Raw genomic sequence first — 16,999 nt, forward strand, 5'->3', positions numbered from 1 at the left:
AGGCCTTTAGCTCATTAACCCAGGTCGATAGTGATGTGGTCTGGTGAATAGAGTCTGGTCTGCAAGCAGTATAAATCTGAATATCATCAGCATAACAGTGATAATGAAAACCATGACGACGGACAATATGTCCAAGAGGCATGATGTAAGTAATAAATTGTAGTGGCCCGGGAACAGAGCCCTGGGGAACACCCTGACTGAGTAAAGTAGTGGGAGATTTATGATTATGCATAGTGATGTAGTATTGTCTATCAGTGAGATAGGAAGGGAACCAGGATAGTGCAGCACCTGAGACACCTATGTCAGAAAGGCAGGAGAGTAATAACTTGTGACAGACAAGTTTGAGTTTGTTTTTTTAAAGAACAGCGGCAGTTTTCAGTGAAATTGGAACAGTGGCAGAGATAAAGGACATATTTACTAAGTGTGAGACAGGAGCAGAAATGACAGAAGTACAGTGTTTCAGAAGGAATGTGGGTGCAGGATCTGCCTGATACGAGGAAGAATTAGAGTTCCGTATTATCTCAGCAATTAAGGTTGGATTTGTCAAGGTAAAATTCTTTAACAGTTGAATAGATTGAGCTTGCTCACAAGTAAGTGGTTGGTTCAGTGCCAAGAGACTCGTATGAGCGTCCAGTTTTGTTTGAAAGTGGTGCAGGAAAGAGTCACACAAATCATCACATTCGTATTGACTATGGGTGGCTGGACTAATTTGTTAACCATGCTAAACAACGTTTTTGGCCTAGTTTTATTGATGATGTCGGAAATATAGGAAGAGCGTGCTGCATTCAATGTAGTTTTATAATGCCTAATATGTTCTGAAAATATTTGAAAATGGACAGTCTGGCCAGTTTTTCTAAAAAGGCTAATTGTTAGATATAATTTAGTTTATTGAGGGTTGCATGGTTCACTTCCCTATTAAATGGAAACATCAGCATATAACCATTTCTCTAAAATTCCATATATACCACAGTCTTGCACAACATTACAAAAGAAGCACTGCTTAATCATCTACCTCGACAGTGTAATGGAACAAAAACTGCATCATTAAAGTGTGAGGGGTTTTCTTTCTTTCTTTTTCTTTCTGGCAGTCACTGACTGAATACCTGAAATAAACATTTTAAAGTTCTTATAAATCAGGGATTTGTTCACGAAAAAGGTTTCGAGTTGGATATTCCGCTGGGCGCTGGACTGCAATCAAAGAAAGAAATCTAAAACATTATTAGTAATATTAAGTTCTATGGGCGTTTAATATATAGGGGTTCTTCACGTCGAGTGACTATAACCCTTTCTTTGCGAATCTTTAAAAAGAACCGGTTCGCTGAACTGAAACTATCGCTAAAGAAGTTTGAACTGTATTCGGAAGTAATAGTGAAAACTTTTATCTTTGTCGGGATAAAGGAATCTTTTTTCAATATGTTTTATTTTTTAATATTCATTTCATGGATTGTCTCTGCTGATGTGTCCGCACAGCTAACACCAATCAGAGGTAAGACTGACTGAGGATTCACATCATGGGATATTATGTAAATGTAATCAACCGCTAAAAAAGTGCATTTCTTTTCAGAAGAAATATTTGATTCAAGCAAACAGCACAGACTACAATGGACATTCTCACCATCAAAAGCTGTAAGTGACAGTTTCTTTGTAGGCTATTTTGGTAATTCCACAGAGGTCTGGGTTTTGTGTTCCTCATACAGACAATATACTATATTCCCAATATAAATATTCCTCCATATCCCGGAATTACCGGTTTTCATAAATAGGCTACATTTTTATAAATTTTTATTTTATATAAATATATATTGTTCAACCGTTTTTGAAGGAAGTCTCTTACAAATAATGTTAAAAGTGATATTGTTTGAAAAACTGAAATTTAATTTTTTAATTAAGATTTTAAAATGTAATTTAGTACTGTGATGGCAAAGCTGAATTTTTAGCTTCAGTGTCACATGATTCTTCAGAAATCATTCTAATATGCTGATTTACTGCTCAAGAAATATTATTATTATCAATGTTGAACAGTTGTGCTGCTTAATATTATTGTGGAAACCGTGATACATTTTTCACGATTCTTTGATGAACATAATGTTCAAAAGAACAGCATTTATGTACAGCAAAATCTTATCATGTTTTATATGTTTTTAATGTTATTTTCTTCCAGAATAAAATAGGCTACACTAGCCTAAAAAAATGATTTATACAGATAATTTATTTTATATACAGATAATAAACAAATATAACAGATGTATTGTTTAATACTGGTCAATTTGTAACCATTAAAAATTGAATAAGGAATCATTATAATGATTTGCTTTTCTTTTGGTCAATGTAAGTGGAAGGAAACACAAATGCAGCTTGGAAAGGACTATACACACTCTGTCTATCAAGCTTGTAACCGAGACTTGAATAAGGATCCCAAAACACTATGGACCAACTGGATCCCCAAACAAGATGCCCATGAACTTTTTCTGGACCTAAGTTTTGCCCAAGCGGACCAGCAGCCTCTTTATATCTATATCCGAGAATCGAGCCAAACGCAGACTCAGTACTTTAGAAAACCACAAAGACCACCTCTCCTCCAGATCACAGTCCAGCATCCATTTCCTGATTCTGTTCCTCAGGATGAGCACCTGAGCCATGCTAAGGGCCTTAAATTGGGAAAGATCTCTCAGAAGGGTTTTTACCTGGGATTTAGCTACAGCGGCAATTGCACTTTTATTGCTTCTATCCAGTTGTTCTTCCTGAAATGCCCAACACTTGTTTGGAACCAAATGGAATTTGAGGAAACAGCAGCAGGACGGCAGGGGAGAGGAGCGTGTGTGAACGGTTCTGTGGAGATCAGCACCCCAAAGATAGAGTGTCAAACAAATGGGACGTGGGGTCCACCACAGGGGTTATGTGTCTGTGACACAGGATACCAGACAGAGAGAAACTGTTCAGAAGGTGAGACAATGTTATTTTTGACAATCTAAGTAGAATCAAGAGAGACAGAAAAAAGAAATATGTTTAGAATTCTTATGCCAACAAAGCATAAATTTTACACAATCTTCGCAGAGAAAGCATTTTTTGAAAGGTAAAAAAGTGGTAAAATCCTTAGAATCCCTAAAGCATTTGAAATTGCACCCTTGATAAAGCAAAATGCTTGATTTTCAACTTAAACATTGCTTATATAATATAATATGATATACTGTAATATATGTCTTATGCTGTATGACATAAGACAGTATGTTGTGTGTTTCAGTAAGACCTCCAGGTAGCCTGATGTCCGATTCTGACTCCATTGCTGATTCCAGTCTCTCTCCTGTCCTACCTGCTGGTCTAGTGTGTTCTGTTCTGGTTCTTCTCATTCTCATTGCTGTGGTGTTCATCTTTGTAAGGCATCGCAAGCTCAGGTAAACATATTGTATTTGAAAATGCAATTTTTTATGCATTTGCATGCTTGTCTAACATAAACAAGTCTTGGTCCTTCAAAATCTCTGGAATAATGGTCAGTGCATAAAAATTTAATTTAAATTTTTATAAACTTTTAGCATGGCAATAGTTTTTTTTGCTTGTTTAGGGCAAGTGAATATATCTGTATTGCATAAAATATATTGTTTGCTGCTTTGTGTGCATGTGTTCAGTGGAGGTCAAGAAACAGAGCTCATATCCAGGTTTAATGTAACTCGATATCGACGTCGTCAAGAACAAGTTCACACTGCTCAACCGGAGATAATCAACAGTGAGTCTACTTCTATTTTCACCATGTGAAAATTTTCATTCCAATTGTGAGTTTATATCTCAGAGTTCATGCTTTTCTTCTCAGAAATGCATTATTTAAACTCTCACAATTCTGAGTTTATATCTCACATTTTTTTTTTTTGCTAGAAAATAAATCAGAATTATTAGATATACTCACTCAGAAAAGCCTTATTGTGAGATCACCATTTTAATCATTTTGGCATGTTGTGGAAACAGGCTTCTATATTTTCTCCTATATGTCATATAGAAGTATAAATAAAAACAATTCTATTCACAAAAATAGATTTTAACATTCATTAAGAGTGGACTATAAAGCCATAAAATGAATGTGGATAGATTAATTTATAATCTGGAGTCTTGCAAATCCCTATGAAAGCTCATAAAGAATTTGAGATCACTGTCCAGTCCTGTATACACAGTTAAAATGATGATTTTCATTCAGCTTGCAGGATGAGCAGCTGTGATCAGAGTGGTGAATGTAGTCCTTATCCTCCTAGAAGTACAACACTTGGAGAGGAAATGTCTCAGTGTGATTATGGATATGAGCAGCTGCATACTGACCGAGCTCAGCTAGAATCCACAAGTAGGTTTGAGTGAGAAGTCAGTTTTGCAATTCATTCCTGTCATCTATATAATTTCCAACAACTCTGACTCATACCAAGTGTGTTACCAACAATCATAATACTCAATAAAAGCATTAAAATAGACTCAAAATGCATATGCTTTTTAAAAAAAAGTGGTTTAGAAAAACTTGAAATTTGATTTCCCACTGTTATTCAAATACACTGTAAAAAAAAAAGAAAAGTTGAGCCAACTTAAAATTTTAAGGCAACCAGCTTCAGCAGATTTTTTAGTTCTCTCAACTTATTTTTGTAGGAGATTCTCAACTTTTTGTTGTATAAACTTAAAACAACAAGTTCAGAAAACTCAAAAATCTGCTGAAGCTGGTAGCCTTAAACTTTTAAGATGGCTCAACATTTTTTTTTTACAGTGTAGTTGAAATGTTGTAATCTCTACCCAATTTTCATTCAATAAGAATATAAAACCAAAAAAAAAAAAAAAAAAGAATGTTAATGTATTAATTTGGTGAGAATTATTCTGACTTCTGATAGAAGACTTTGGCTAGTCTGAAGACATTTTGAAATATTTTAGTTAATTTTAAATTTTTCGTTGCTTGAAAAGTAACTTATTGGTTATGTATAACTTAGACATTATTCTCATCTTTCATTCTCCATTTTTCCTGTGTCTCTGTCTTTCTGTGTCAGGATCAGTTGAGATGTTGGAAGGGATGAGTGATAGGCTGCTGTGTGATCTTAGAGACGTGATGGTGGAGCGTACAAAGCTGACAATGGGCCAAAAGCTTGGGAAAGGTATAAACAAACTCTCACCCTGATCTTTTTTTCTGGGTCTTGCAAATGTGTCTGCACAGTTATAAAAATATACTTTTGAAATGGTTAAAATGCATCCATTATTATTTATCGGAGAGTCCTGTGTAAAAAAATGTATCCAGTTTACGCAAAAAAAAATCTACATTGATAATAGTAAGAAATGTTTCTTGAGCAACAAATCAGAATATTAGAATGATTTCTGAAGGATCATGTGACACTGAAGACTTGAGTAATGATGCTGAAACTTTGCCATCACATGAATAAATTACATACATTATATATATATACAGCCATGGCCAAAAAAATATCGGTACCCTTGGTAAATATGATCAAAGAAGGCTGTGAAAACGAATCTGCATTGTTAATCCTTTTGATCTTTTATTTTACAAAAAACACAAAAATCTAACCTTTCATTGGATAATAAGAATTTAAAATGGGGGGAAATATCATTATGAAATATATGTTTTTCTCAAATACACGTTGGACACCCCTAGAACTTCTTATGAGTAAAATATCTCTGAAGTGTATTCCCATTCATATTCACAATTTTGAGCACTCCAGGCTTCCTGTTTCACAGAAATATATATAGGAGGAAAAACAAAGTCTAAATTCACTTAATCATCCATCACAATGAGAAAAACCAAACAATATATTTCTGATGTGCAGCAAAAGATAATTGAGCTTCGCAAATTAGTGAAGTGGCTTTAAGAAAAGAGCAAGAGCAGTGAAAATTCCCATTTCCACCATCAGGGCAATAATTAAGAATTTCCAATCAATATAAAATGCTACGAATCTGCCTGGAAGAGGACGTGTGTCTATATCGTCCTAATGCACGGTGAGGAGGAGAGTTTGAGTGGCTAAAGACTCTCCAAGGAGGACCAAAGCTGGAGAATTGCAGAAAATAGTTGAGTCTCGGGGTCAGAAAACCTTAAAAAAAAAATTTGTCCAACAGCCCCTATATCCCCACATGTTGTTTGGGAGGGTTTCAAGAAAAGTTCTCCTCCCTCATCCAAAAACAAACTCCAGCATATTCAGTTGTCAGACACGACTGGAGCTTCAAATGGGACTGGCTTCTATGGTCAGATGAAACTAAAAAAATTATATTTTTAGCAGCAAACACTCAAGATGGGTTTGGTGAACACAGGGATAAAAAGTAGCCCATGTGTACAATGAAATATACTGCTGTATTTTTGATGTTGTGGGCCTATATTTCTGCTGGAGGTCCTGGACATCTTGTTCAGACACATGGCATCATAGATTCTATCAAATACCAACAGATAAAAAAAATCAATAAGTGACTGACTCTGTTAGAAATCTTATAATGGGCCATGTTTGGATCTTCCAACCGTACAATAATCCAAACACAAACCTCAAAAACAACACAAAAATGGGTCACTGAGCATAAAAACAAGCTTCTGCTGGCCATTCCAGTCCTCTGACCTGAATCCTGTAGAAAATGAGTGAGGTGAACTGAAGAGAAGAAGCACCAACATGGAGCTGGGAATCTAAAGGATCTGGAGTGATTCTGGATGAAGGAATGGTCTCTGATCTCTTGTCAGGTGTTCTCTAACCTCATCAGGCATTATAGGAGAACATTTAGAGCTGTTCAACTGGCAAATGGAGGTTTCAAAAAGTATTGAATAAAAGGGTGTCGTTAATTGTGGCCAATGTGTATTAGAGAAAACATTTATTTCATAATGATATTTCCCCCCATTTTAAATTCTTATTTTTTAAATAAAGGATCAAAAGTATTAACAATGCAGATTAATTTTCACAGCCTTCTTTGATCATATTTACCAAGGGTGCAGCTATTTTTGTCCACGGCTGTATATATATATATATATATATATATATATATATAAAGTAAAAATATTTAGATAGTAAAATATATTTAGATCGGTACAATCTTTTATTTTCTTCTTATTATTATTAGTTTTCTATTTTAATGTATGTTTTAATTTTATGCAATATATTTAACATGCTATATTGTTTTTAAATATTATAGAATAAAATTAAAACATACATTAAAATAGAAAACTAATAATAATAATAAGAAAATAAAAGATTGTACCGATCTAAATTTTTGATTGATAGTGTACACTTTCCCATACACAGTACATTCAAATAAGTTTTAGACAAAATCGTGTATTTTATATTTATTTTTATAATAAATGGACATTTTTATATAGATGTATATAAACATGCATTTGTATATTTTTCTTCAATTATTTAATAGTGATTCATTTCAATATTTTAACCTAACCTTAATTGGTAAATGTAATGCATATGCTACCCATATATAAAATAAAATGAAGTGAAAATTTAATAACTGTTTTAACCCCAAAATCAAATCAAAATTTGTTTATGTTTACAAAACACAATTAAGTTGGTCAGTGAAAACATTGGAAATATTTTCTTTGCACTTTTGTCAATTAAATAAAGGTTAAAGAGAATCAACAAATCACATTTTCTTGATTTTTATTGCATTTTACAAAACATCCCAACTTTTTTTGGAATTGGGGTTGTATTTTAAAAAATAATAATTTATTTAAGGAATAATTTGACTGAAAACAGTATTTTGTTTGTCATTTTGTATTCTGAAAATGGATTCTTATACTGGAACTTCTCCATCTTCAGGAGAATTTGGGGCAGTCTACGAGGGCATATTTTCCCCGCAAAAGGGACGAGATATCAGAGTGGCAGTGAAAACCTTGAAAGGTATAGTGTATAATGCAGAGAGCAAGTAACAGTAAAATATGAGATTCTGATAATGAGTTAAAAAGTATGATCTTAATTTAGAATTAAGTACAAGCTTGAGACAATGCAATTTAATTTTAAGTAATTAAATCAGCCTCTTTCTTGCTGTCATGTCACTAAACATTCCTGTCAAATCAGGTGCAGTCCACAGTAAAGAAGATCTGGAGTCCATCCTCAAGGAGGCAGAAATTATGAAGCATTTTGATCATGTGAATGTAGTTAAATTGCTTGGTATGTATGTCTCTCCTGAATGAAATTATTATTTCATGTTTGAAATCTAGGCTAAAATGTATAATTTATGTCTAACTGGAGGGGAATATTTTGGATGACCTGATTTCAAAGAGCACAGAGGTTTCCATGGCAACTGGTCATCTGTGGCCTGTATAGGCCCATCCAAGGGCAAAGTGTGAACTTCCATAAGTTCCTCTGGTGATGCCTGTAGCTGCACATTAACAGTGGGATACGCTTGACTTTTACCTCCTGCTTGTCTTTGACCTGCAGAATTATGGGTGGGTGGGGGATGGGAGGGGGCTGTTCCATTGTAAGAACTAAATGGATCATAGCAACTGTAATGTGCAATAATGTAATTGGCGTCTGTCCAATACTATGATGTTCAGCAGCTATTCAAGGTCATGAAGTATGTAGTAATTGCTTTAAAGAAGCAGTGCAGCTAAAATGGAAATGATTGATAGAGATTTATTGTATACCTTATAGTTAATTATTCATTATATAGCCTACCTACTACATAGAAGATTCTTCAAATGCTCCTGTTGTGTTTTATGGGGGGGAAAATAATTGCACGGTTTCCAGAATAATAAGGATGGGTAAATAATGACTGAAAGTATATTTTTTGGTTGAGGTAGACATATACACATTCATTTTAACGTAAGAACCATAAAAAAAAGAAAGAAAAAAATGTGCGAGACTTCCGGTGTCATCGCTTCCATTTATTTCACTTGTCTATTCTGCTTGATATTGCAGGTTGGTAATTGTTACTATATTATTTTAATTTATTAAAACAGTTTACTTCCGCGTTGCAAGATAAAGTGGATGAGACAGTATTATAATTAAATTGAACATTTTCTCTAGAGATGAATGCTACTGACAGATAAGGTTATTTATGTCCACCAGGGGTCGCACTAGAGCGGGATCCGGAGTCCTCCATCCATGTACCGCTTGTTATCCTTCCGTTCATGAAGCATGGAGATCTACACAGCTTCCTCAAAGCGACCCGTTACGGTGATGTTCCCATGGTCAGTCTCACACATTTACAACACCTGCTTTTGGACTTCTCCTTCTTTTTACTGTTATTTTATATAAAGGGTTAGGGGTAAAAATAACCACATAGCTGATTATACACATTAAGTCGTTTAAACTGGTCTCTTCTCTCCAGTTTGTGCCTTATCAGAGTCTTCTGGGTTTCATGATTGACATTGCTGCAGGAATGGAGTATCTCAGCCTTCAGGGTTTCTTACACAGAGACCTGGCAGCCCGCAATTGCATGTGAGTCCACAGGAGGGCAACAAAGAGCACATTACACAATAATGTCCTGTTAATACTTGCATTGTCTTGAGAAGAAGCCATGCTTAATGATGAACAAAATGGTTTTCCCCATACTTACCCAGTGCTGGACTTTCACAGGTTGGGGGATGATCTGCATGTCTGTGTGGCTGACTTTGGCCTGTCTAAGAACATCTATTCCAGTAACTACTATAGGCAGAAGAATATGGATGTTAGCATGCCTGTAAGGTGGATGTCTATAGAGAGTCTGTCTGACTTCTTATACACCACAAAGAGTGATGTGGTCAGTCCTATTTATTAATACAGTGCTTTGTTTTAAAACTGATCACTGTTTTTTGTGTCTAATGTAGAAATGAGTGAAATAGGTTCTTTGTGTCATATTACAAACTGAACATCTTGTGAAACCTGTCAATCAGAAGAAATGTTAGTCTAGAACATTGAGGACATTTCTGACCTCAAATTCTGATAACCTTACAGAAAAATAAATAATAATAAAAACTGAATAAATAATTTTTTTTTATTTAATTGCAGTGTTTTGCAGTGAAGTAATAGTTCACTCAAAAATTAAAACAAATGGATGCTCTACAGTGAATGGGTGCCGTCAGAATGAGAGTCCAAACAGCTGATACAAACATCACAATAATCCACACCACTCCAATCCATCAACTAACATCCTATGGAGTGGAAAGCAGCATGTTTGTAAGAAACAAATCATTGAGATATTTTTAACTTCAAACCATTGGTTCTGTCTAAAATACAAGTTCTCTATCTGTAATACTGCTTTCTTTAGTAAAAAGTTGTCTTATCTGAATCAGGAGAGAAATGTTTTACAAATATGCCGCTTTTCAATTCACAAGATGTTAATTGATGGACTTGAGTTGTGTAGATGGGTTGTGGATTATTGTTTTTAACAGCTGTTTGGACTCTGGTTAGCAAGTGATGCAATGATACATTTCTCCAAATCTGATCTGATAGAGAAACAAACTCATGTACATTTTGAATATCACGAGGATGTTCATTTTTTGTAATTTTTTTGGGTGGTGAACTATTCCTTTAATTAGAATAATCAATCAGAATAATAAGATTTTTTTTTTTCCTTTTTTTTTTTTTTCTTAAACATCCAGTTAAACGCAAACAGTTTGAGTGGAAATGGTCCTAAAAATCATTCCCTATCGAAAGGGAACTCCATATTTCATTGACGACTGCTATGGGGGGAAACTCCTGTTTACTCTTTTACTGAAAGGGAAAGGGAAAAAAAGGGAAAGGGAAGTGGTGTGTTGCCAAGTATGGTGACCCATACTCGGAATTTGTGCTCTGCATTTAACCCATCCAAGTGTACACACAGTAGTGAACATACACCCGGAGCAGTGGGCAGCCAATATTGCGGCGCCCAGGGAGCAGTTGGGGGTTCGGAGCCTTGCTCAAGGGTCTCACCTCAGTCAAGGTATTGAGGATGGAGAGAGTGTTGGTTATTCACTGCCCCCACCTACAATCCTTGCCGGACCTGAGACTCGAACCCACGACCTTCAGGTTACAAGTCCAACTCTCTATCCATTAGGATTGGTTGTGTACTGCACAAACCAAAGGCACTCAAGCCCGCCAGAAGGGGCGGAGCCGACTGCTACAGGAGTGGGCCCAGCGTGCCATTTCATCAGCATCTTCTCCTTCAGTGACGAGACCATCTCTTCGCTGACTCTGCAATTAAGAAGCCAAAAGCAGAAGTATAGCTTGTAGCTCACGCCATAGAAACAAGCCCCCGGCAGCGGAAGAAGCGAGAAGCCTTCCCCTGTGGCTATTCGGCTGGTAAGAGCAATTCCTGTACGTTTCTCTGCAACGTTTTTTGCGAATGTCGTGAGTGTGGCTCGTGCAAGGAGTCCTGCACGATGCAGAAGGGCAGTGAGTGCGTCACCTGGACAGCCCCATGCAGAGACTGTATGCTCATTGAGACGGAATGCTCTCACAGAGGACATGAGTCTCACTCTTCTCGTTTTTTATCTGGACCACGCCCACTCTGACGCTGCGCTCACGGGGGCTGGCTGAGAGCAATGAGTCTAGTGAAGCAAACTTTTGAGAGGAAAAGGAAAGGATAAGTTCTCGCTGAGGCCGGAACTTCATCGAAGTAAGTTCACGCTCGCTCTCCATCCCTCCGTTCAACACTGAGCGGATGGAAATTCTATTCAAGCTGGGCATGTCCTTCTCATTCAGCATGCGCCCAAGCAATCTACCACTGTGATAGTGGACCCGCTAGAGCAATTCTCCTCTCCTCACACTATGAATGCCAGTTCCCCGCCCCGTGCCGTGAACTGCCATTAGTAGGAAAGTAGCCGCTTGCTGCCTGGCTTTTGGCTTGGAAATCCATTCTAAAAATGGATTCTAAAAATCCATGGAACGAGGTTACTTGCTCCAGTTCGCTCGCAGGTCACTTCGCTCAGAGGTATTATTCACACTTCAGTACCGGACAACGCATGTTCTTCGGTCCGGAGTACATACACTGCTTGCAATGGTGCCATGGAAACAGTCCCCTTAATGAACAGCGAGTCAGGATTTTACAGCCGATACTTCCTTGTTCCCAGGAAAGACGACGGCAGACCAATTCTCGATCTCAGACGTCTGAATCGGGATCTCATGTGATGGCCGTTCAGAATGTTAACTTTGAAACAGATCCTTGCGCAAATTCAGCCCGAGGACTGGTTTCTGTCTGTGGATCTGAAAGACGCTTACTTTCATATCCGAATAGTGCCCCATCACAGACCGTTTTTGAGATTCGCTTTCGAGGGAGTGGTCTATCAATACATGGTCCTTCCATTGGACTGTCTCTGGCCCACGCACTTTTATGAAGTGCGTAGACGTGGCTCTTTCCCCTCTGAGACCGATGGGAATCCACATACTGAACTACCTTGACGACTGGCTAATGCTAACTGACTCAGAACGGCAATTGATCGCTCACAGGTCGTTGTTGCTCAACCACCTAGAGCGTTTGGGGTTGAAATGCGAGCTTGGATAACACCGGAACACTCCCTGACTATCCAACGAGCGGCGGCGTCTTTCAAGCTGGGGGCTTTGCTTCCCCTCAAAGCTTTTCAGAGGATACTCGGCCTCATGGCTGCCTCCAGCTCAGGCTGGGGCGCTCTGTATGAGGGCAACCCTGTGTATGGCTGCTGGTCGACCCACGAGCGACGCTTGCATATCACTGCCTCGAAATCATGGCTGCAGCCTCCTCAGTTATTCCCCTGGGCCTGCTACACAGACTGCCCCTTCAATATTGGCTAAAAGCCGGCGTTTCTCCCACGCATGGTGCCTGGGCCGCGCTTATATCTAGGTAACCCATCGCTGCCTCAAAGCTGTGGCCCTTTGGACAACTCCTCGCCTGTTTCAATCAGGCATACAGTTGGGGACGACCTCCAGAAGGAAGGTGATCATGACAGATGCCTCCAGCTCAGGCTGGGCTGCTCTGTACGAGGGCAAACCCGGCGTACGGCTCCTGGTCGACCTACGAGCTATGCCTGCATATCAACTGCCTCGAAATGATGGCTGTTTGTCTGGCCCTAAAGACCTTCCTGCCAGCCTTAAAAGGGCATCACATCCTAGTCCGATCGGACAACACATCGGTGGTGGCCTACATCATCCTCCAAGGCGGCCTCAGGTCATGTCCCCTTCACAGGATGACTCGTCGTCTCCTGCTTTGGGCACAGAAAGAACTCCTCTCACTATGAGCGGTTCATGTGCCAGGCAGACTGAACCAAGGAATAATGGATATGCTGTCAAGGAGCAATGTAGCTCCAGGGGAATGGAATCTACCTAGATGGTTCAGATGATTTGGTCAGTTTTTGGCAAGGCAGAGGTAGACCTCTTCACCTCCGGAGACAACTGTTACTGCCCAACTTATTTTTTAAAAGCAGTGGGATGCTCTGGCCCACGATTGGCCCAACACCCGTCTGTATGCCTTTCCTCCGATTGCCCTGCTACCCCAGGTTATCAGGCGAATCAGAGAAACAAAATGCTCTCTCCTCCTCGTGGCTCCCCTCGGGAGGAACCGAGCCTGGTTCCCAGAGATGATCCAGCTGCTGGCGGCAGCACCGTGGTCACCGTAGAACTGTGGAGCCTTCATGTCTGGCCGCTCGATGGGAGGTTGATCAACGAATTGAGGCGAATCATTCTCCCGAGGCAGGCCGGACTATTGGCATAAATGGGTTGGTTGTTAAGTTCCTTAGAGGCGACCCAATGACTGTAAGGTCGTTCTCCGGCCACGCAGCAGCTATGTACCAAAGAGACACAGAGCCCAGGTTATCTCCCTTCTAGCACTCCCCGCATCAGACAGTGAGCAGGGACCTAACTTACTATGCCCGGTCTGGGCAATGCGGGTGTACTTTGAGCATTCTAAGTCGTTTAGACAGTCCGAACAGTTCTTTGTGTGCTTTGGAGGTTGCTCTAAGGGGCTGCCGGTCACAAAGCAAAGGCCATCTCATTGGATAGTAGAGGCTATCACCCTGGCCTATACCTCAGCGGGCGTACAGTGCCCTATAGGTGTGAGGGCACACTCCACGAGAGGAATGGCCTCTTCCTGGGCGTGGTCCAACGGAATCTCATTTGGGGAGATTGTGCGGCCGCCGGATGGTTGTCGCCGTCAACCCTATTAGATCCTACAGTTTGGGCATCCCTGCCCTGCAGGCACGGGTGTTATCAGCTTAGTGCTCTTTTCTCCCTTCGGGTGGACGAGGCTTATGGCATGCAGACCCTAGATACTTCTCGGGTCTCTTATAGCTTGGACTCATGAGGCCCACTCTGAGTGTGCCTGAGCTGAGCTCGCTGAGCAGGCTTAGTTCTGCTTCTGCTTATAGCACGGCGCTACTGGATGCGCTCCCCATAGGAGTCGTCAATGAAATATGACGACGCAACGGGAGTTCCCTTTCAATAGGGAATGCTCCGGTTACTCACGTAACCTCGGTTCCCTGAGATAAGGGAACGAGCGTTGCGTAACTGGCCGTGCTATAGCTGCACGCGAATCGATGGCTGTCGCTTCAGCCGTTGATTCTGATGAAATGGTGCGCTGAGCCGACTCGTGTAGCAGTCGGCTCCGCCCCTTCTGGTGGGTTTGAGCGCCATTGGTTTGTGCAATACACAAACGTTAACCAATCTGGCTTCAGTAAAAGAGTAAACAGGAGTTTCCCCCATAGCAGTCGTCAATGAAATATGACCACACAATGCTCGTTCCCTTATCTCAGGGAACCGAGGTTATGTGAGTAACCGGAGCGTTTCTTTATATATATATGTTGTTTTTTGTTTTTTTGTCTGTGGGGAAAAATATGACCTGGATACGTTTTTAAATTGAGATTTACCCACCAACAAACTCTAAAAAAATTTAATATTTATACCTTATGTCTCACAGTGGTCTTTTGGAATAACCATGTGGGAGATCACATCCAGAGGGAAGATACCTTATCCGGGTATCTCTGGTCATGAGCTCCTGGACTTCCTGGAAAATGGACACCGTCTCAAACAAGGGGACAATGACAGTAAATTGTAAGCACATTTTCATCAAAACATCACAAAAAGTAGCACTGAAAAAAATTAATTATTATTTATAGACAATTCTGTTTATCAGGAATCTGTGACTAAGCCTTTATCAAAAACTGTCTATTGCAAGACTAATGAAATCAGTCCTAGTAGCAAAAGTTTAGGTCTGTTTTAAGAATCCTCATGAGTCACGGTGGTAATGTGCATATGCAGCTGGATTGTAAATCATTGGATATGATAATCTATTGTGCATGTTTTAGAAGCATACTGTAAATGGCAAGAGGGGTTTTTAAACTGCAGGTCTGGAAGATGATTCGGTCTAGTGCTTTTTGTGTTCTCTCTTTGCTGCTCTCCATTTTCCTTTGACTCTTCCTCTGTCAGGTATGAGCTTATGTTGAGCTGCTGGCACAGAAATCCCTCTCAGAGGCCAGGATTTGGAGAACTGGGCCAGAGCCTCAAAGCACTTCTGTCTGAGCTTCCACCCCTGGAGGCCAGCATTGAGGCCCACTACATCAACCTGGGTCTGAAGGCAGCCAGTGATCACCAGGACAGCGCAGGGACCCTGGAGCCTGAGGTAGAGAGGATGATGTAAACGACATATACCTGCCTAAACCTGTGGGCGGCTTTGTTCTATTCCAGACCTGTGAGGGAAGAGAAGAAAAAGGATGAGGAGGAAGACCTGCTGTGCATTACAATTTAATATGAGAATGTAATCCACACTTGTCTATGCATTTATTAATACATATTTTAAGTATTATGAGGAGATCTCGGTTTCACAAATGACATAAAAGTACACATTGCTAGAAGTACATGAGAGAATTCATATTTATCAAAGCATATTATACATATTTCTCAAAACATAATATTTTTTATTTTTCTACTTTTTTCTACACTGTAGCCTATACATAAATATACTGTGTGTATATATGACTCTGCCTCTCTAAGACATTCCTTTTATAGCTAATAATTTTTTTTAAAATTAGTAATATGAGATTTTTTTAATACTCTTATCGTTTAATACACTTATTACAATTATTTATATATATATATATATACACACACACATTTATGTTTTATATTTTATTGTACATCAGTTTTGCATGTAGTGTCTTGCCTTTCTAATATCTAAGCACAATAAAATATGGATATACGTGTGACTATTTGATTGTCATGTCATGTGATTCTCATGCTCCAAACACTATAATGACATGGGGAAAATTATTCTAAAATCTGTAGGTTTAAAAAATATAAATTAGAATAAAACACACACACACACATACACGCATATATACAGGTGCATGTAAAAAAATTTGAATATCGTGAAAAAGTTCATTTTTTCTTGTAACTTATTTCAAAAAGTGAAACTTTCATATATTTTAGATTTATTACATGTAAAGTAAAACATTTCAAAAGTTTTTTTTGTTTTAATTTTGATGATTAGAGCTTACAGCTCATGAAAGTCAAAAATCAGTATCTCAAAATATTAGAATATTTACATTTGAGCTTCAATAAATGACCATCTCTACAGTATAAATTCCGGGTACCTCTTGTTCTTTGAAACCACAATAATGGGGAAGACTGCTGACTTGGCAATGATCCAGAAGTCGAACATTGACGCCCTCCACAAAGAGGGTAAGTCACAGAGGGTCATTACTGAAAGGTGTGGCTGTTTACAGAGTGCTGTATCAAAGCATATTAAATGCAAAGTTGACTGGAAGGAAGAATTTGGGTAGGAAAAGGTGCACAAGCAACAGGGATGACCGCAAGCGTGAGAATACTGTCAAGCAAAGCTGATTCAAACACTTGGGAGAGATTCACAAGGAGTGGACTGAAGCTGGAGTCAGTGCATCAAGAGTCACCACGCTCAGACGTCTTCAGGAAAAGGGCTACCAAGCCACTTCAGAACCACAAGTCTTATGACTATCAGAAAAAAAAGTTATCAATTTAGTTTTTTTTTTCATTTCATTACTTTGTTTAGAGCATCAGACAAAAAAGTACAAGTAAATAAATAACAATAAATAAAGATTTTTAGAAAAATTATATTATTAATATGTTATGAAATCCTTTGTAGAGGACAC

General features: G+C 38.9%; 1 protein-coding gene across 1 annotated transcript; it reads left to right on the top strand.

Moving 5' to 3' along the window:
* Nucleotides 1–995: 995 nt before the first annotated feature.
* On the top strand, nucleotides 996–16,081 carry LOC306853493 (ephrin type-A receptor 5). Its single transcript, XM_079390961.1, has 14 exons — nucleotides 996–1,486; nucleotides 1,565–1,626; nucleotides 2,334–2,943; nucleotides 3,242–3,392; nucleotides 3,624–3,721; nucleotides 4,184–4,324; nucleotides 5,007–5,111; nucleotides 7,767–7,847; nucleotides 8,025–8,117; nucleotides 9,018–9,139; nucleotides 9,280–9,389; nucleotides 9,528–9,690; nucleotides 14,794–14,927; nucleotides 15,303–16,081. The coding sequence occupies exons 1-14, from the start codon at nucleotides 1,414–1,416 to the stop codon at nucleotides 15,511–15,513; spliced, it is 2,154 nt and encodes a 717-aa protein (XP_079247087.1). The 5' UTR covers nucleotides 996–1,413; the 3' UTR covers nucleotides 15,514–16,081.
* The last annotated feature ends 918 nt before the right edge of the window (nucleotides 16,082–16,999 follow it).

This window comes from Barbus barbus (assembly GCF_936440315.1).
Source record: "Barbus barbus genome assembly, chromosome: 1".
In the NCBI taxonomy this organism is placed as follows: Eukaryota; Metazoa; Chordata; class Actinopteri; order Cypriniformes; family Cyprinidae; genus Barbus; species Barbus barbus.